The sequence below is a fragment of the Diaphorina citri genome, unplaced genomic scaffold, assembly GCF_000475195.1.
Source record: "Diaphorina citri unplaced genomic scaffold, Diaci psyllid genome assembly version 1.1 scaffold1921, whole genome shotgun sequence".
Classification (NCBI taxonomy): domain Eukaryota; kingdom Metazoa; phylum Arthropoda; class Insecta; order Hemiptera; family Psyllidae; genus Diaphorina; species Diaphorina citri.
Genome location: NW_007379347.1, coordinates 1 through 21,520, shown reverse-complemented (window position 1 = coordinate 21,520; position 21,520 = coordinate 1). Strand labels below are relative to the sequence as shown.

The 21,520-nt window shown below is 35.1% G+C and overlaps 1 protein-coding gene across 1 annotated transcript in view; it reads left to right on the top strand.

The window, feature by feature from the left end:
* Positions 1 to 21,387, top strand: part of LOC103517663 (palmitoyltransferase ZDHHC18-like) — a 49,072-nt gene extending 27,685 nt beyond the window's left edge. Inside the window, exons 2-8 of the mRNA XM_017447537.2 lie at positions 16,477 to 16,572; positions 17,273 to 17,410; positions 18,417 to 18,568; positions 18,870 to 18,942; positions 19,255 to 19,299; positions 19,890 to 20,047; positions 21,199 to 21,387. Coding sequence (XP_017303026.1) covers positions 16,477 to 16,572; positions 17,273 to 17,410; positions 18,417 to 18,568; positions 18,870 to 18,942; positions 19,255 to 19,299; positions 19,890 to 20,047; positions 21,199 to 21,357 — 821 coding nt within the window. The 3' untranslated portion in view covers positions 21,358 to 21,387. The remainder of the gene's footprint in view (positions 1 to 16,476; positions 16,573 to 17,272; positions 17,411 to 18,416; positions 18,569 to 18,869; positions 18,943 to 19,254; positions 19,300 to 19,889; positions 20,048 to 21,198) is intronic.
* Positions 21,388 to 21,520: the final 133 nt, after the last annotated feature.

Genomic DNA, 21,520 nt, shown 5'->3' with positions numbered 1-21,520 from the left:
AGTAATCAGCGATTAAAGTGGTGTGACATTTGAGGAAAAGGCTAACCTTCTTACAACTGATTAGCATTTGGTTTCTTTTTCCTATGATTATGAAATGTACCTCTGACGGGTAGTACATTTCGAGCTTCAGGAAAATGTAGTTTTTATTTATTCATGTTCTTGACGGGCATAAAGTTTCTTTTGATAAAATCTAAACTAAAATACAGTCGGACTTTTCCTTTCCATTACTATGAAATTATCAGTTCAAGGTATGAAGGGTTAAAGTAATCAGCGATTAAAGTGGTGTGACATTTGAGGAAAAGGCTAACCTTCTTATAACTGATTAGGATTTGGTTTCTTTTTCCTATGATTATGAAATGTACCTCTGACGGGTAGTACATTTCGAGCTTCAAGAAAATGTAGTTTTTATTTATTCATGTTCTTGACGGGCATAAAGTTTCTTTTGATAAAATCTAAACTAAAATACAGTCGGACTTTTCCTTTCCATTACAATATTTATAATGCAATTGTAGATTTTGTTTTGATTGGAGAGCATTGCAAATATCATAATACCTACAAGTATACCTGTGAAGTTTCTTGAAAATTTCTCAATTGTACTTGATATAATTCGATGATTTCTGAAAATTTCTAGATTGTACTTGATGATTTCTCTAAAACTATTATTTTCCATTTGCTACAAATCTAAGAAGGTTCAAAGAATTTCCTTTTGTGAGGTACCTAGCTATTTAGACATCAGCTCTTTGAGCTCTCAATTAGAAGATTTTCTTCTATTTTTACTTTTTTTCTTCGACTATTTTACTTGTAATGGAATTAAAACAGCAACGAAATCATTTCACATTAAAATGGCAATAGGTACTATTATTACAAGAGACATTTACAATGTAGAAAATAACATTGCGAGCGTCAGTACATTGATTATTTCTATTTTTATTCTCAACAATATAATAATTTAAAGTAAGAACATTGAAAAATTTGTTTCATCATTTCATTTCAATAAGTATTATTTATTAAAACCTTTGCAGACGGAAACAAAGAGAGGATGCTTATTAAAAAGAATACTGATGACAGTTACCTATAGAAATATTAAATATAATTTATCAGAGGTTTAAGATGGAAATAGAACATTCAAAGCTAATAAGAGCATCTTAGTTGCGAAATTGGTGAGATTGTTTACAAAGGTATTAGAGTATTTAGTTGTGTTTGTTATTGAAGGGAAGCCCTTTTGATCTGTTGTAAGAAGTTTTGAGAACTATCTAACTGAAGAAGTTATTCAGTAAAAGCTAGGGAATGGAATTTCTTATGGAAATAAATTAAGGAGCGCGGTAGCGCTCCGCCCCGCCAAGTCAAGAAAGTTTGACCGCGTTGTAGTTATTAGTGCCGTCTTTCTCCTGTTCATCAGAGGAGCTCCTTAAAAATGACTAGCACTAAATAGCTCCTTTATTCATGAGTAGTGTTAATTTGCAGCACAAAACCACGAATACTCGTATATTCTCTTCTTTCACGAAGAAAGTTTTGTGGGTAGATAATTTTCTTATTCCATCAGCTATCAAAAGGCAATCCCCCAAACGCTCGAAAAAGATCGAGCTTTTGTTAGAAAAACATTTTTCGAAAAATATTTTGCTGACGGGGCAAAATATTTGAATAACTTATTACACTCCCTTTAACAATAGCTCAAACCTCTTGACCTCATTTTTATTATTATTATCATTATTACTATTTTCGATTTCTTTAAACGGGTATGAAATGGCAGAAGAGATGTGTTTAAACACTCGGTGTGTATAAGGAAAAGAGGAAGAAGAGGAGAGGGAGAACCAAGAGGTGGAAAATTATCAAGAGCATTATATTATTATTTTCTTCTTCATCATCATCATCATCATCATCATCATCATCATCATCTTCTTCTTCTTTTTCTTCTTCTTCTTCTTCTTCTTCTTCTTCTTCTTCTTCTTCTTTTTCTTCTTCTTCTTCTTCTCCTCCTCCTCCTCCTCCTACTTCCTCTTCTTCTTCTTCTTCCTCCTTTTCTCCTTTTTCTATATGTATTATTCCTTTTTTTGTTTACCGCAAAGCACCAAAACTATAAGTTGTATCAAACATTCAGTTCTTTAGAATAAAAAGAAAAAAAAAAAATCTTGTGAATTTTGACGAAAGATTGTCATTTTATGGGTCCCACTTGTCGTCTATCGTGGTCACCCAGATTTTTATTTTCATACCTTGGAACTTTCTCGAACACGTAATAAAATAATAAACTTAACTGAAACAAAATCAGCAAAAACAGCACCAAGTAAGAAAGTCCCTCAAGATTGGTTTCAAAACAATTCGATGAATAAAATATAGAAAAACTATCAAGAACACACATCCAAAGTACTATAAATTGGTCTTCTAGGACACGAATGTCTTTATTCCAGCAGTCCAAAAGAAGGCCAAATAATAAGATATTAAATATACAGAAAGTACTATAAATTGGTCTTCTAGGACACGAATGTCTTTATTCCAGCAGTCCAAAAGAAGGCCAAATAATAAGATATTAAATATACAAAAAAAAAAAAGTGTCAAACATTTTACGGTACGAGTATACATATTCGTAGACTCTAACAATTAACTACATTTAGTACAGGTTTAAATACCATGCTTGTTATATCAGTACGTTTGAATATTCACATTAAAAGATGAACTCGATTTAGGGTATGGATGGAACTTTGCAATATGGGAAGGGATCGTATGAAAAAATAAGTTTTCAACGTAGGTAAATTATATTATATACGTACAAAACTTTTGAGTTTAGGTGCGAAATTGTTGTGGGGAAAGAAACTTTTACATTTGCAAACGTGGTGTTCCGTAATTTAGCAATTGACCTATTTTATCCTCTACCAAAGTCAGAAGTCAAATCGTTATTTAGAATTTATCAAATTTCTTTGAATGTAAAGTTTTCTCAAATTATTTTATCTCTGAGAAAACTAGAAAAAAATCTAATTCCAAGAAGAACTACCGCATTATAGAAAAGGGTAGTACCAGAAATACAGAAAGGGGGAAAAAAGATACGAGCAGAAAAAATCAAAACAGAACTGCTACTACAGCTTGCATAAACAACAAATTAAAAAAGTTTTTTCTCTCCTTTCTCTCTCTCTCTCTCTCTCTCTTTTTTTCTCTCTCTCTCTCTGAAAAGTTTAAGCTCTTTTCAAGATTCAAGATCTACGTGAAAAAGAAAAAGAAGGTATTCAGACACAAGAAAAACAAGGTGAAGAAAAGGGGGAAAAAAGATACGAGCAGAAAAAATCAAAACAGAACTGCTACTACAGCTTGCATAAACAACAAATTAAAAAAGTTTTTCTCTCCTTTCTCTCTCTCTCTCTCTCTCTCTGAAAAGTTTGAGCTCTTTTCAAGATTCAAGATCTACGTGAAAAAGAAAAAGAAGGTATTCAGACACAAGAAAAACAAGGTGAAAAAAAGAGAATATTCACAAAAGAGAAAGAAAGAATCAGTAGAAAGAGGAGAACATAAGAATGGTGAAGAAGAACGGAAGATCCCAAGGTAATTTTGAGCAGCTATCTCCATTGTGCAAGCCAAATGCTTGATGACTTAATGACGGAATTAATAGGTTTTCCCCGAAAATCCTTTTTACCCTCATCCTTTTCCTTTTTTCTCAACCTTCTTCCTTTCTCTCCACTTTTGCTCTTCCACTTTCACCCGTCGAAGTCGCTGTATATCCGAGCTTATTCTTTTAATTCCTTCTCTTCATTTCAGAAGATTTTCATTTTCATCTTTTCCTCCAAACGATCTCTCTTTCTCTCTTCCCAAAAAATGAGCTATTAACTCAGGCGATGTCACATATCTAAGGAAGAGAAATATTGTTGAACAAATATTAGCCATAGGAAATCAAAACCATAGGAAATCAAAAGCATAGGAAATCTAAACCATAGGAAATCCAAGATGGCGCGTCATCGAAATCGGGAAAGAGGGCGGAAGAAGAGAAGGGAAAAACATTCTATTTATTCCAACACAAATACGAATGCAAAATAAGGAAAATGTCATTTTTTATACAGGACAAGTTCATAGTTCAGAAGGAAATGTTTGTACGATTTTTTTCTTTTTTTTTACGTTCTTCCCTCTCTCCAGTTTCTGTTTCTCCACTCTTTTCTCCTCTCCACATTTTTCTCTGTTCATATGAAGAGCTTCCTCAAACTACTACTCAGTACAATGAGGAGAAAAAAAAATTGCGGAAAAAAATAGACAAGTTCAAAACTTCGTGATTTACCTGCAACTTTGCTAACAACAAGTAGTTCACCGTGGCGAAGGTTGATTTTATATCGGGGAACCTATTCAGAGTATTCAGATTTTTTTTTATTTTTTTTATCATTATTATTATAATTTCATTAATAAATACTAAGTAACGTTTGGATTGGATTTACTGAAAGGTCACTCCGATGCTACCGGTTGGAGTGACTTAGAAACGAAGAAATCTTTCTTCAAACAATTCTTCTTTTCTTCTTCTTCTTCTTCTTCTTCTTCCTCTTCTTCGTATTCTTCTTCTCTCCTTCCTCTTCCTCCTTTTCTTCTTCGCCATCGAAGCTTGGAAGTGATAAAACGTCAACGGGAGTCAAAAGGATCATATTAATGGAAACATAGCGGAAGAGAAAACATGAAGAAACTTCATACAAGTAAGTACTATATTTTGATTTCAGAGTTAGATTAAATTCAATTCTTTATAAATAAATCTAGAACTACAAGTACCTACTCTTGTTCAAATCTATTCTTATCTTTTCCAATGTTTTGTATCTCATACCTAACAACAAGTACCTAGAGATAGATCCTTATCCACCTTGATAGAAAATATAAAAATACCTACTCAAAATTGTCTTATTCAATAAATGAAAACAAGATTCCGAAATTATTCCCTTGGTTACAATTGTATCTTATTCGTACGAGCTTTCTTTCTATTTTTAAGAAAATGTTCATTGCAAAAACAATAACAGACTCTGAAAAATAGAAAATTGTCAAAAGTGAAAGTTCGTTCTTACCGCTATAACATGATGTTGTAAAATTAAAATGGTTATTGGTTGTGCGCCTGTTGTAATGTGTCGTCAATTTTTAAAACCATCGCATCGCAGGTACATAAGAATCTGCTGTGGTGAAACTGGTACATCCACCAATTTATTTATAAAAGTAAATATTGAAGGGAAACGGACAAATCCACTGATTTTGAGGAACAATCTCTGCCATGAATCCTATTAATTTCATTTTTAGTCTAATTTGTTTTTGAAATGGTTATTGATTGTGTCTCTGAATATGAGGACCAAATTCTAGTTTTATCCAATATTTGAACCCACGCCCTCCTGATTACCAAGCGAGACCACTACACCACAGAAGGATAAATATTATTCGTTCAAACGGATACTCGTATAATATTCTGCTCAATTAATAATAAATCATCGGATGCTAACAATCTACTGTCATACTGTGCAAAACACAAGCCCCTTTTAGTCCTGGATCGGTAACCTACACCTAAAAAACTAAAGAAAAACCATTAATTTTGTAAAATTGCATTTGAATGATTGATCTTGATATTTTTATGATGTCTGGAATCTGGAATAGGCCACTAAAAAGAAGGAAAAAGAGAACTTAATGATGAAGCTCCTCAGAAAGTTGACTGAGGATTGAAAGGGCTGACATTGATGACGCTGCATATTTTCTGTCTTGCATGCTGCATAATAAATCAGGATGCACGTTGCACATTTTTCACATATTCATTGCTCCTAATTCAACAGCTTTAACCCCTTGATTAAGCACTTTCTAATTTTATACTATAAAGAAAAAAGGTCTAAAAAATAGGTAATAAAATTAAAGGTAAAAAGTAAAAAAGAATTGAAAAAAAAGAACAACAGAGAAGAATCGTTTCCCTTTTTGTATCAAAAGCTTATTGTTTCTCACATGGAAATTAAAAAATCTTAAACATCAGAATTTTTAATTGAAGAAATTAATATTTAATAGTGGATGTGTCATCTGCACCGTTTGTGATTCCTTGCAAATAACGCACCGCCACGAACTTTTGCTATTGAAGTAAAAAAGAATTAATAGTGGATGTGCTAATCGCAACTTTCTAATTTCATTATTTCCTATGGAAATATATCATTATTTCTTGTAAAATTTAAAACATCACATCTATGATGACAGTTACCTATAGAAATATTAAATATAATTTATCAGAGGTTTAAGATGGAAATAGAACATTCAAAGCTAATAAGAGCATCTTACTTGCGAAATTGGTGAGATTGTTTACAAAGGTATTAGAGTATTTAGTTGTGTTTGTTATTGAAGGGAAGCCCTTTAGATCTGTTGTAAGAAGTTTTGTGAACTATCTAACTGAAGAAGTTATTCAGTAAAAGCTAGGGAATGGAATTTCTCATGGAAATAAATTGTAGTTATTAGTGCCGTCTTTCTCCTGTTCATCAGAGGAGCTCCTTAAATATGACTAGCACTAAATAGCTCCTTTATTCATGAGTAGCGTTAATTTGCAGCAGAAAACCACGAATAAAAAAAAGCATGCTACTTGGCATTGGTATGACACAAAGATTTCACTGGGTGTAGACATTGTTTTACTTCGAACGCTAAAAGGCACAAGCCTTTGTAAATTTTCCTTGAAGGTAAATAAAAAAGAAAAATATTTTATTCAACTATGTCAACTCTTTCTTTAGAACATGAGGAGTTAAAAGGCCTTTACAAAGATTTCACTGGGTGTAGACATTGTTTTACTTCGAACGCTAAAAGGCACAAGCCTTTGTAAATTTTCCTTGAAGGTAAATAAAAGAAAAAATATTTTATTCAACTATGTCAACTCTTTCTTTAGAACATGAGGAGTTAAAAGGCCTTGAAAAAAAGTAAAGGCTATAAAGATACCCACAACTCTTACAACATTCATAGAGACAAAACCCTCAAAGCTAAAAAGTATATAAAATGTTTTTCATAGAACATTTTTCTTGTTGATATACCTACTTGATATAGGGTATTCTAGCAACCTATACTTCTAACTTTTGTTTCATTTAACGATGATATCTTGCAAAATAGTAAAGCACCTCTAAACTCTGAACTTTCTGGAAGTTTTCTTTTTTAGTACGGAGAGTGTTGGATATTACGGAAAGTGAAATTATTTTTGGTTTCTACACTTCTAGCTTACAACATCTCATTTCGATGTAACAGATCCAGGAAAAGACAAACATTCTAAGGATTATTATAGCTAAAATGGTATATTGGTAAAGTAATTTACTTACAATATCTTTACTATGTTATATAAAAGTGCGATCCATTCAATCACTCACACTGTGAGAGTCTCACTGATCGCTCTATCTCAAGAACCCTAAGACCTGGAAAGCTGAAATTTGATAGGAATATTCCCAATAAGTTCTAGATGTGCAATATGAAGTCTAAACTGATCTCGAGTTGTGATAAATTTTCCGTGGTGAAATACCTATTTAGCTTTCGTTCAACCCTTTAATTCTCTCGAAGACAACTCTACCTTAACCTGGTAGGATAAATTTATAATGCCATTCATTTTATTGTGAGGACATATTTTCTTATTTACACAAATTATTAGGGTTTTTTTGTTAGTATTGTGATAGGTATTATTAGCATTGGAGACGTAATAAGGCTCACTGATCGCTCTATCTCAAGAACCCTAAGACCTGGAAAGCTGAAATTTGATAGGAATATTCCCAATAAGTTCTAGATGTGCAATAGGAAGTCTAAACTGATCTGGAGTTGTGATAAATTTTCCATGGCGAAATACCTATTTTGCTTTCGTTCAACCCTTTAATTCTCTCGAAGACAACTCTACCTTAACCTGGTAGGATAAATGTATAATGCCATTCATTTTATTGTGAGGACATATTTTCTTATTTACACAAACTATTAGGGTTTTTTGTTAGTATTGTGATAGGTATTATTAGCATTGGAGACGTAATAAGGAATTCAATGGGAAGCTTTACTGGTGAATCGATTGTGTTGGTAAAGAAACTGAATGTGACAAAGTGGTTACTTAGTAGTACTTCTTTTTCGTATTGATGTCATCTTGTTTGTTGATTTAGTTCTTTTTACCTTTTTATGAAATAACTACTTATCTAATATGTTTGCGATAGAATTTCATGATTCGTTTAACCATTACGAAGTCATGGTAAATGTACAACTAGGTACTTGAGGGCTAGATTTTTGGTTATTGGTACCTTGTTGATGAAATAGGAAAGTTTGAGTGCCAAGTTCATCCACTCGTCAAAATTTGGTAGCCAAAACCAAATGTCAGCCCAAAAGCAATCACTATAGCGTTGATTGAGAGGCTGACGAAACAGACCGACCCCGTCTGAACACGGGAAAAGGCGACGAAGAAAAAGATGGATTGCCATAGCATGCTGACCGCTTTCGAAGGTTATATTCTATGCGGGACAATGTCATAAAAATAGTCGTCCTGAGTAATACTTTGATCTTTTAATGCATTAAACAAAGAGAAATACACATGAAAGGAAAAACAGAATGAGAGATGGGGGAGGGAGGTGGAGAGAGAATAGACAGACGATATATTCTATGCGGGACAATGTCATAAAAATAGTCGTCCTGAGTAATACTTTGATCTTTTAATGCATTAAACAAAGAGAAATACACATAAAAGGAAAAACAGAATGAGAGATGGGGGAGGGAGGTGGAAAGAGAATAGACAGACGAAGAAAGAGAAAAGGAGAGAGAAGAGAAAGAGGGAAGGAGAGAGAAAAGAAAGAGAAAGAAAAGGAGGGAGAGAGAAATACGAGCACTATTATACACACTCGATACTTTGTGTAGAAAAATATGAAAAAGAAAATGAAAAAACTATCACAAATGAAAAGTTGGATTTAAGTTTCCATCTTTTTTCCTTTTCTTCTTCTGCTTCTTTTTCTTTTCTTCTCGTTCTTCTTCTTCCTCTTTTTCTTCTTCTTCTACTTCTTCCAATTCTACTTCTATTCTTCTTCTTTCTATGTCTGTGCTACCTCTGTACCCGAAAGACGCGTGGCTATCCCACTACTTACAGTTACAGACAGACGGAATTTTTTCCATCATATTACGAGATACAGACATATCTATTTGGGTTCGGGTTACCTGATGCAGGAGGAGTAAAGGTGTCTCCACACATAGTCGACGCATCGATCGATGTCGACTGAACCGTCCACACTGTCTCGACAACATAGATTCACCTCGTCGATCGACGGCCGGTCGACTATGTTTGGGCATAAAAATTTCACGATTCTTAGCAATGTATACAGACAAAAAGAAAATTTTATTTGAGATTATTACCTCTGTATTTCTCTTTCTTTCTTCCTTCTCTCTCTCTCTCTCTCTATCTTTCTTTCTCTCACTTTCTCCTTTTTTTTCCTTGTCTTTCCCTTCAATTTGTCAACAGTTTGTCAAACAGACCTCAAATCGTTGAAGAATACATAACCTTGTACACCTGAATTCAACAGTACCCCATTTTACGCTTTAGTACACCCATTGGATGGACAATTTGATTGAGGTAATATGATATCTATAATACCCATTTGGTATCGCTCCGTATAGTTTTCTCCATTTTACCTTCCTCTCTTAGTCCCCATTTGGAAATGAAAAAAGAGAGGGAAAAAATGATAAGTCCAACCTGTGAAAGGTAAAATTCTTTCAATAATATCAGTAGATGGCAACCTGCTCAGAACATCCTGATGGGTCCTTCATGGACGTCTGAGAAAGTAGTCATGCAAAACGGAACATCTATGAAAGTAAAGGCTTCAAAAAGGTCTTCCCCAAGAGAGTGATTTAATTTTTTCGGCCTGATGTGTGTGGCAAAAAAGGCTCAGACCGAGTTCTGTTAGATCGTTTGAGAGACCTAGGTCTTGAGGTTTTCCACGCTCAGACCGCCATTCATTGGACATTCTGTGGTGAAATTAAAAAAAAAACCCCTAGGATTTGAGTATTGACCGGGCATTGAATCCGCGCCTTCCTGTGTTCGAGATCCAAGCCCCTATATCACTTTTTACACCTATTGAAGAACAATAAAGACAAGTTTTTTTGTCACCTCAAATGTTCAGTGTCTTCTTTTTCCGTTTAAATCGCTATTAAAAGCTACAAGTATGCTCAATGACGAAATGTTTCACACAAAATTCCGTATTCATTCTCATCAAAGGTCCTCGAAGAAGAATTTGTCATTCTGACCTGTCTATCTTAATCATGAGTGAGCATATTTTATGAGTGTGTGTAACTTCGCCTTTGTTAACCCTTGGTGAGTCGGTTTGACTGTACACTCAGAAAAAAAAACTAGGGTGCCGGAAGCTCAATCGAGTGACTGGGTTCCGGAACCCTAATATCGGCAAGCTTGACACTGTAATATAGCATTCCAACAACCTAAATCAGGGGAAATAACCCATTAATAGAGTTCTTCCACCCTATCTAGTGGCATCCTATCACCATTTTTATCTCTCTCAGTGCTGTGTATAATAAAAGAAAATTGCTTCAGGTAAGTTTACGTTTAGTTATATCGGCAAGCTTGACACTGTAATATAGCATTCCAACAACCTAAATCAGGGGAAATAACCCATTAATAGAGTTCTTCCACCCTATCTATAGTGGCACCCTATCACCATTTTTCTTTTATCTCTCTCAGTGCTGTGTATAATAAAAGAAAATTGCTTCAGGGATGTTTACGTTTAGTTTTTTTTTTTTCAACAAAATAATACATAATATTAAAACTATTAATGAGAATAAATAAAAAAATTCCCTAGCTTCAAAGACCAATGATGATACATAATATTAAAACTATTAATGAGAATAAATAAAAAAATTCCCTAGCTTCAAAGACCAATGATGCATTGGTGGGTTAACATCATGATTAATTTTTTACTATGAATGCTCATTTAACCCTCATAAATGAAACATCAAAGACATGTTACAAAGGAAATATTCAAGTGTTTTTGAAGAAGATTAATAGGTCTGTCCAATCATAAGAAAGAACCAATGATGCATTGGTGGGTTAACATCATGTTTAATTTTTTACTATGAATGCTCATTTAACCCTCATAAATGAAACATCAAAGACATATTACAAAGGAAATATTCAAGTGTTTTTGAAGAAGATTAATAGGTCTGTCCAATCATAAGAAAGAAAAATGATAGGCCTATGTTACCTATAGGTATGTTTTCGTGTAAAAAATGTAATGATAATCATAATAATACTTCTCAGATAGTTGGATTAAAGAGTCCCTAAAATCAGCAGTAGGCTACTACTCTTTCTGTGGTCAAATTCTGAACGAAGTTGAGGATAAAATCCTATACCTGCCTCTTTTTTTATTTTGTTTCTTTGTGTTATTATATCACAACTCTTGGTACTCACTGCAGCATTGTAGGATTTTTCTCAATATCTCAAAAATCCCAACATCCAATGTTTACCTACCACGCTGACACCGGTCGCTATGCGCATTTATATGTCATAGCTACTCATTATCCTCACGAGGCTGAGTGGGCCCCGCAACATCCAGTCACGGAGTCAATCATTTGCTTGATACAAATTTCTTGACCCCCCCGCCGGGAATCGAACCCGGGTCTCCCGCGTGCAAGGCGAGTGCAGTGACCACTACGCCATGGGAGCTGACTATAAAAATCCTATACCTGCCTCTGCCGGGATTTAACCCACGCCCTCCGGATTACGGTGTTGACTACACCACCAAGAACGAGGCAGTAGATAGCTCTTCTTGTATTTTGTACTGTTTTATCACTATTCTCTTGTTTCTTCTTCTAATGCTTCGTCTGTTCTCTTACCAAAGTGTCTAACTTTTCCCAGAACGTCCCAGAAAAATTGGAAAATGGTTTGACTCGTCCCACTTTGGTTACTCTAAACAGAAGCCCCTATTGGCCGAAGTTTGGTTACGCCAACATAGATAGCTCTTCTTGTATTTTGTACTGTTTTATCACTATTCTCTTGTTTCTTCTTCTAATGCTTCGTCTGTTCTCTTACCAAAGTGTCAAACTTTTCCCAGAACGTCCCAGAAAAACTGGAAAATGGTTTGACTCGTCCCACTTTGGTTACTCTGAACAGAAGCCCCTATTGGCCGAAGTTTGGTTACGCCAACACTTTGCAGACACCTCTGAGTTTTATGTCTTCAGTAACACTTTGTCTTGTCTCATATTTCAGAGTATCGTAAAATTAAATTACGAGAGAAAATATAAAATGCAGTAAAATATTGAAAACTTGGATTTTATAGCCATCGCCAGGATGTCACTCTTGCAGCTCCGAATTAAGTTTCAGAAAGAAAATGGAAACTTGAATATTAACATTGGAAGAGTGTTAAAGTTGGACGAATAATAAATTATTACAAAATTCCATGAAAATAGTAATAACAGGAGATAGGTGTCTCTTATCTAGGAACTTGATGGACGTCTGAGAATTCTAAAATTGGAAGAGTGTTAAAGTTGGACGAATAATAAATTATTACAAAATTCCATGAAAATAGTAATAACAGGAGATAGGTGTCTCTTATCTGGGAACTTGATGGACGTCTGAGAATTCTAAGTTTTGACTTAATCTTAGAATTGCATGAGGCTAAATTTTTTAGGTCTGGAAAGTCTAATAATATTATGAAGTGAAATGTGACAAACATAATCCAAAGATTTAAATGTTTTTGCATTCGGAATATTTTGTTTTTCAATCCAGAACATTTTTTTGTTCAGCAGTTTAATTTTCTCGTAACGTTTTCTCGTACTATGAAAAAATGAGAGGACGAGGAAAAGGAGACCGAGAAGTATGAGGATGGAAAGGGAGGAGGAGAAAGAGGGAAATCCAAAGATTTAAATGTTTTTGCATTCGGAATATTTTGTTTTTCAATCCAGAACATTTTTTTGTTCAGCAGTTTAATTTTCTCGTATTATGAAAAAATGAGAGGACGAGGAAAAGGAGACCGAGAAGTATGAGGATGGGGAGGGAAGAGGAGAAAGAGGGCTACGTTCGTAAATGTGGTGGTTAATTGTTCAACATACCTAATATGCCTACATATTTCTGGCTCACGTGCACGTGTCTACATAGATATTTTAGGTACCTATGTATTGTGGCTTTCGAAATAGAAAGCCCACTTGTTCTGCCTTTTCAACCCGAAGCTGCGTAGGTGTGTGAGCTTTTTGCTCTTCACTTCAGTGTGCAGAAGTGAGCACTTCAAAAACAAACCAGTCTATCGACCTGTATTCTCCTCCTCCTAGGTGTGCCAAACGTGAGAAGCAGGCATTCGGGAAAAAGGTGACAGCTTTATTTTCTACATATATGTATATCAGTGTTGGATTTTTCTAACTCCTATTTTTCTCTCCTGTATTTGAAAAGTGCTTCATTCAATTCAATTGCTTTTATTGTTCGAATTCATATGCCGTTTCGTTTCTCAACCGACTGTATGCAACATGTATATCAATCTGTCAACACTGACCTTCGTTATGCCGCATATTTACAGTTTGTGGTGGCATTAAGCAATGTAACACACTTCCAAAATTGCCCATGTAAAATACCGCAACCGTGTGTTACCTTTGAACGCCCAAAAACGTTATCTCTCAAAGAGGTTGATCGTTGAGGCTGATAGAGGTTTTACAGCTGGTACTTATGTGTTTACATACCTTGGATTATGTCTGTTTGTACTCTAGGTACAAACATTTCATCCTAGGTGTTTGTTACAGTGACAGGTTACAGTATTATTATAGGAAATTTAACTCCCATATTTGTTTAGAAATTATATTAGTTATTGTGACAATTACGAGAGAAAATATAAAATGCAGTAAAATATTGAAAACTTGGATTTTATAGCCATCGCCAGGATGTCACTCTTGCAGCTCCGAAGTTTTTTATTGTGATAAATCTCTTTTCTCGATCTCTGCTGGCATATCTACATACTTGACTTTAACTCGAACCATCAACCTCCAGAGTTTGTTAATTTATTTTCCAGTATAATATTTAGAAGACAAATCAGATGCAAAGAGCAAATTTATTTCTGGATTATCTTTTCTGGTATCTATTATTGCAATTCATGAACCATAATTTTCCGTGTTAGTCTATGAAACCCTTAACACCAAGTTAACTTTTTACTTTCATTTTTTTTTTTTCAATTTGTCTATTTTATTATATTTTTTTTATTCCCCTATGGATAAATATCTATTATAAGTTTCATAAGTGATTAAAAGCTATAATATACTTAGTACATACCCTTCCATTAGCTGATTATATTTCGACCCCCCTTTTTATGATCATGAACAAGATAGCAAAATGTTGCTGTACATTATTGTCAACACATGTACTGTACCACGAAAATAGATCTAAACACTCCTATTAATATTTAATTTTATTTACAACTGAATGTTAAAAATTAAGGTTTCTCCAAATGTGTGTTTTGAAAATGTGCAATCAAGTGGCTTAAATAGTGTGTTATTAGGAGATATTTCAACTTATGTTCTTTTTTTTTCGTCCATCATAAAAAGATGTATTGTGACTTCTTTTGCTCACTTAAAAAGTGTAGATGGACAAACAAAACTTCAACTTTGATGTCGACTAAAATATCCACTTTTCGAGTTTTTGGAACTGGAATACTCATGTTATGGCCCAAACAAACTTTTGGGATGTGACGAGCATTTTATTCGAAAGTTCAAAAGGATTTAAATTTATTTTCAACAGGTTACTCGTAACTTTAATTTCAACAAGTTTGTTACATACTTATTACCTATTTTTCAAAAGATACTACGTAGGTAAATATTTCCGTGTTCCGTGATTTCTATATGTGATCAGTGGCGTAGCGTCCATGTAGGGCGTGTATGGCGGCCCTACACTCAAAAATTCCACTCGAATACCCTTAAATATTGACTTTGAATTATTATTGTATTCTTATTAGATAGATATTGTGATAGAAATTAGTGTCCGCCCTACACTTGGAGTTAGACCACGCTACGCCACTGTATGTGATTCAGATTGTAGGTAAGTAGCTACTTCTGAAAGCTGTCAGGGATATCTGGAGATTTTTAAAAGGGCCATACAACCGGCCCACAGTTACAAGGTCATCAATTTGTTGTTCAATACAAGATCATACTCATAAAACCTAAACCATCTCTTAAGTTTTACAGCAAAGCAACAAAGAAATGGGCTTAGCATCATCCTCTTACATTGACTATTCGTATTAGAAGTCCATTTCATGGATCTTTTTTTGGCATTGTGCGATTACGATATCCTATTTGTTAACTGTGTGCTCAAGATCAACGATTGAGAATTTAACACCTGGATTATGAGAAAAAGTCCCATGGTGTGAGGGAAATTTTGGAACTTTGTACTCTTCCTACACCCCTGTACGTGGGAAAGTGTTCTCTCTAGACTTGAAACTTGTGACTTACCAAAGCGTACTTTCTGTGTTTGAAACTGTTGGCATAATGGGACTTTGGCGAAAATATGAAAAACGTATATTAAATAAAAATAAATTAATTTTCTAAATTGACTTGCTGCCTGACCTTTTCTGCCACAAAACTGTTTTCTTGATCCAATTAAAAAAAAAAAATAATAATAATAATAATATAAATAAGATTCGATTTCGGAACGATAAGACCATAGCATTTACAGTTCCCTCTGTCAAACCTCTTTAAAAAAACATAAAAAAAACATAAAATGTTAAAAAAAAACAAAAAAAAAACAAAAAAAAACAAGAATTTTGTTCCTAGTCGCCCAGTTTCGCCGTTCACGAGTGTAGATTATACACGACTAGCTCCCAATAATGTGTTTACACGTACATTAAATGATTTTATAATTTAAACGGAAACCTTTAACGCCGTTCCTGTGCGGATGTTGGTTGCACGTCACTTCCTGCCAATAGAATTTTCATTATTCGATAAAACACGAATGAAAATCAATAGCCACGTGGCGGGAGCCTCTAAATAGGAAAAATTTTCGATTCTCTTTTCTTTTCGTTCGATTCTGTTGTGAAAAGTGTGTAGAGGGGAATTTATTCTAATTAGAGGGCATTACAAAGCGAAAGCATTATACTCTTCTACATTTCAACAACACACTCTATGGTAATTGACTGAATATCTACCTTATTCAAAGGGAGAGGGGGATTAGCTACACGAGAGCTGAGTCCAGGAGAAAAACCTCTTCACAACTTTCAAACTTTAACAAGCTCCCCTCTTCACCTGAAATACTGCTTCACTTGTAAAATATTTCGCCCACCTAGAGCTTCACACTGCAGTATTTGTGATAACTGTGTGGGTAAGTATTACCAAGGAATTCCTCACTGGTCTAGGGTGAAAGGATGTAGATTTCATGTAGCTAATAATTCTAGATAAGGAATACTTAAAACGAGTCAAGTCAGTTTCCTTTTATACCCAGTGTTTTTTTCTTCATTGTTTATGATGAATCATGGATCAGGAGGCCGTCATTTCACATGTTTGTGTAAAACATGATTCAAATGTCCTATTACTATTAAATTAAATCCTAAGAACCTATATTTGACCTTTCTCTGAAATACTGCTTCACTTGTAAAATATTTCGCCCACCTAGAGCTTCACACTGCAGTATTTGTGATAACTGTGTGGGTAAGTATTACCGAGGAATTCCTCACTGGTCTAGGGTGAAAGGATGTAGATTTCATGTAGCTAATAATTAGCAGATAAGGAATGAAACGAGTCAAGTCAGTTTCCTTTTATACCTAGTGTTTTTTTCTTCATTGTTTATGATGAATCATGGATCAGGGAACTCAAATGAAACTCAGCTAATTGTAATCTACTTAGGCCTCCTACCTAGTTGGCTTGGTAAGGCTGGTACTCACGAAATCTTTGAGTGGGTATGCGATATTTGCTCAAATATTGGGTCTAAACAAGTGAAGATTGCACAAATAAGATCAAGCTTGGACTGCTTGGAGACATGTCAAAGCGAATGATGTACCAAAATATCTATAGTACTGGTACTCACGAAATCTTTGAGTGGGTATGCGATATTTGCTCAAATATTGGGTCTAAACAAGTGAAGATTGCACAAATAAGATCAAGTTTGGAGACATGTCGAAGCGAATGTACCAAAATATCTATAGTGATTGAGGGGTTTAATACATTCTTATGGCCTATAAGTCTTTTTTTGCATCAAACCCCCCTCCTTATCATTTTTATCGCCACTGCTAGGATATATTATTCTTTCTTATTATTTCCTTGCTTATTGTATTTGTTTGATATTTCAGATCATTTTGATCACCACTGTTATTGTTTCCTTACACATTCTTCTATTTCTTTGCTGTTTCAGATCATTTTGATCACCACTGTCCGTGGGTCGGGAACTGTGTGGGTAAGAGGAACTATCGGTTCTTCTATGCCTTCATAGTGTCCCTTTCGTTCCACATTGTGTTTGTCTTCTGCTGCTCAGTCGCTCATCTGTCTATTTGTAAGTATAGCCTTGACATTTCCTTTTATGTCTTTGGACTCTAGTTACCGAGTATGCATAGAAGCTTAGACATAAGTAATTATCATGTCTTAATATATCAGTTGCGCTTACTTGGGTGATGTTTCAAAGTCATAGAGCAGGAAAAATGAGGACCAACGGAATTTTTCTTTTTCTCCTACAACTTATAGATCCCGAGATAAATCGATTTAAAAAATACCGGTAAATCGTGAACTTTGACGTCACGGCATACGCTCCCGTACACGATGACGTCACATCAAATGTCCCGAGCAAAGCTCCCTCGCAGGCAACACAATAATGTGTTTCTGCGCATTTCTTTCTGCTCCTCCGCAAGCGTGCTTGCATACTGGCGCTACCTAGCGGACGAAAAAAACAACTCCGTAAAGTCTGACGTCACACATCTTTGAACTCTTTCATTAGAACGGAAAATAAAAATTGAATTTTCGAACTTTTACAGTTATTTTTTCGGAGTTTTGACCTCGGATTTGGATTTTTCCCAACTTTTTACATGGGAATCGAACATTTATTTATAATTTTTACCCATTTGCAACTGCTCCATTGTCTTAATCTTGCAGAACCCCAGACATAGACTTGAATCTCTCCGTAAATAGTTGTCTTGGAACTGAGTAATCTCCGTCGGTATCATACTAGGCTGGCACACCGGAAGTCCCGGTTCGATTCCCGGCCGACTGTATTTTTTTTGGAAGTCTTAAAGAGTTTTTATGGGAGTAATTCAACCGTAATTTATTAGATTTTAGACTCTTTATTGGTTATGATTTATAATTCAATGTACACAGATACAAGAAATTACAAACAAAGGTCAAAATGATTGCCTTGGGCAACCTCTACCATTAGGATAGAGAGTCCTATCATTTTCATAGGTTTGGTTTTGGAGGCGACTACGCGCTATTAAAAGTCGCGGGACTACGCTTCTAATATGCGACGGGTCTAATAAACAAACTTTTTATTATTATTATTATTTTTTCAGTGGCGGAGGGCAGACTAGTGTTTGACGCAGTAAGAGAGTCTCCCACTTCCGTGTTGGTAGTGGCGGTCACTTTCTCTTCAGTGTGGAGTGTGCTGGGTTTGGCCGGCTTTCATACCTATTTGGCTGCCTCTAATCAAACCACCAATGAAGACGTAAGTTAATTCCCTGTAAATGTCTTTGGTATGATAAATAGAGGTGCAATATTAAACTGTTCAGATAAAGGGACTACATCTCCTAATTCGAAAATCCAAATAAAGCAATAAAACGAACAATATATGAAATTCACCCCGGGCGGGAATCGAACCCGCGGCGCTTACAAGGCAGACGCGCTACCAACTAAGCTAACTAGGATGACGTTAGACAGAGTAGGTACCAATTTATTTGTAAAAATGAACTTTTTGAGCTTTGTTCAATAATCAAAAGTGTAAAATCTTCTATTTTTTTTCTTTCCAGATCAAAGGTTCTTTCACGAGTAGGCGAGGTCGGGCTAGTTTCAATCCATACAGCTATGGCAATGCTTGCTCCAACTGTTGTCAGTCACTGTTATCAATCAAATAGGAAATATTGCTTTGGGTTTGTACTGATTTACACATAAAGGACCATTAGTATGATTAATTACATCATTATTATTATGTTAAGGCGGTCTCTTCCTGATCCCTTATGTGCCGCGTCCATTTTAGTTTAGGACTATTGCACTGCAATTACATCATTAGCATACCTACCTAATTAATTAGGAAGGTACCCACAAAATAATGAATAAGTAAGTGCTTGGGTACACCATTTTACATGATCAAAATAAATCATTTGTTGAACCAATATCAAGGAAGAAATAAATAGTACTGTTGTCACGTCCTATGTGGACCTCTCCCGATGAGTTTAATAGGTAAGCCTTCTTTCCCGGCGGTCCTGTTCCAAGAACGAATCCGCACTTTTCGTGAATTTATTTGTGTTAAAGCAAAGTCTCTTCACAACTTTTTGTGGATATCACAGCATTACTAAGTGCCTCCTTTGCAATCAATTTTCATATTTCGATAATCTTTTGCACAGGTAATGCCACCACTAGTCGCTACTCGATTAAAGTAGCTACTCAATTGTCCTCACGAGGCTGAATGCACCCCCAACTCGGGACCTCCGGCGTGCTAGCCTAGTGTGATACACACTCGGCCTCGGAGGATATAATATCCCATGGCATAGTGTAGTATGTTTCCAGTTTGATGATATTATAAATAAAATATACACATCAGTTGAAACGAAAAAAAATCAAACAAGTAGAATAGAATATACCATGTTTATCCTGCCCGAATAGGACTGAAAAGTCCCTTTACCCCAGTAGTCTAAACAAGGTTTCGTATATTTGATGGGTTAAAGAATAATACATACAACTAACAATCCAGTAAAAAGACCTTGCTTGATTAGAAAAAAAAAGTAATGTTAAATTTCTATTTAAGACCGATTTCGTTTCTCTCGTTCCAGATCGGAGAGGTGTTGTATTACCAGAAAACAAGACTGTGAAGCATCTAAGTGATAAGCACCGCTCTGCCAATAATAATCAGGGTACTTGTAAGCTGAAAATGAACAATTTGGACAGCGTGGACACAGTGCCTTCCTATCCTCAAATTGTAGTTAATAAGGTAAGTAGACTAGTATATAATGTGGCGTATAATATCTTAAAAAGTTAGAACTTTTAAGGGTATACACAACACTTGGTAAGACAAATTGAAATCAACAGGGGAAAAAAAAAAAAAAAAAAAAAAAAACAAACAAGTAGAATAGAGTAGAATATACCTTGTTTATCCTGCCCGAATAGGACTGAAAAGTCCCTTTACCCCAGTGGTCTAAACAAGGTCTCGTGTATTTGATGGGTTAAAGCGTTAAAGAATAATACATCCAACTAACAATTCAGTAAAAAGACCTTGCTTAATTAGAAAAAAAGTAATGATAAATTTCTATTTAAGACCGATTTCGTTTCTCTCGTTCCAGATCGGAGAGGTGTTGTATTACCAGAAAACAAGACTGTGAAGCATCTAAGTGATAAGCACCGCTCTGCCAATAATAATCAGGGTACTTGTAAGCTGAAAATGAACAATTTGGACAGCGTGGACACAGTGCCTTCCTATCCTCAAATTGTAGTTAATAAGGTAAGTAGACTAGTACATAATGTGGCGTATAATATCTTAAAAAGTTAGAACTTTTAAGGGTATACACAACACTTGGTAAAACAAATTAAAATCAATAGGGGAAAGGAAAAGGAAAAACAGATCGCTCTCAAATTGTAGTTAATAAGGTTATATTGTAGTTAATCGCTTTTTTTGTTTTACAATATTATTTTATTCGCTACCATACCGGGTTTCGCCAGTTACGGCATCTTCAGGGGGTATAATATCTCTCAGTAGAGCTGTCAAACTGCTTTGACTCGGCGGAGTGAAGCGCTACCGCGCTCCTTAATAGAAAAAAGGCGTTTTGATTGTGTTGAGCATTGTTAAATGCTCGTCATAAATATCATTCCCCAGTTATTATTACACCTAGATGAATCTTATGACTTGACTTGGACTCGAACCACCAACTTCCAGATCCAAAGTTCACCGCGCTAACCACTACACCTCTGTGGTTGGTTATAGAATAGAATACTTTGTTCCCCTGCCCGAATAGGACTGAAAAGTCCCTTTATCTGAGCAGTCTATCTGAGCAGTATTTGATGGGATAATAATACATACAGGGGTGAACCAGTGAACCTTTGCTGGAATGTTAATATGAATTGGTTTTTTTGTTTCGTTCTGTTCAGAATACTCACGAGAATAGTCAAGCTCAGTTCAGCAATTCTCCAGGAGATTGCCACCGTTCTCAAGTCACAGTGCCTACTGTACATTATCCTATGGGAGCTGAGTCCATAGGGCTTTCACATATGAGTGGTAAGTTTTCAATAGATTCTCTATTCGACTGAGTACCGTTATCATTTCACATCTGAAAACAATCTTTTTTTTTCTAAATAAAATATATGGCCAAAACTATCTGCCATTTTTTTATTCCCATCTGGGGGAAAATGTTTGTAAAAACCCCATATAATGAGTATAGTTCATTATTTTCTCAGTTTTACTCAAAAAGAA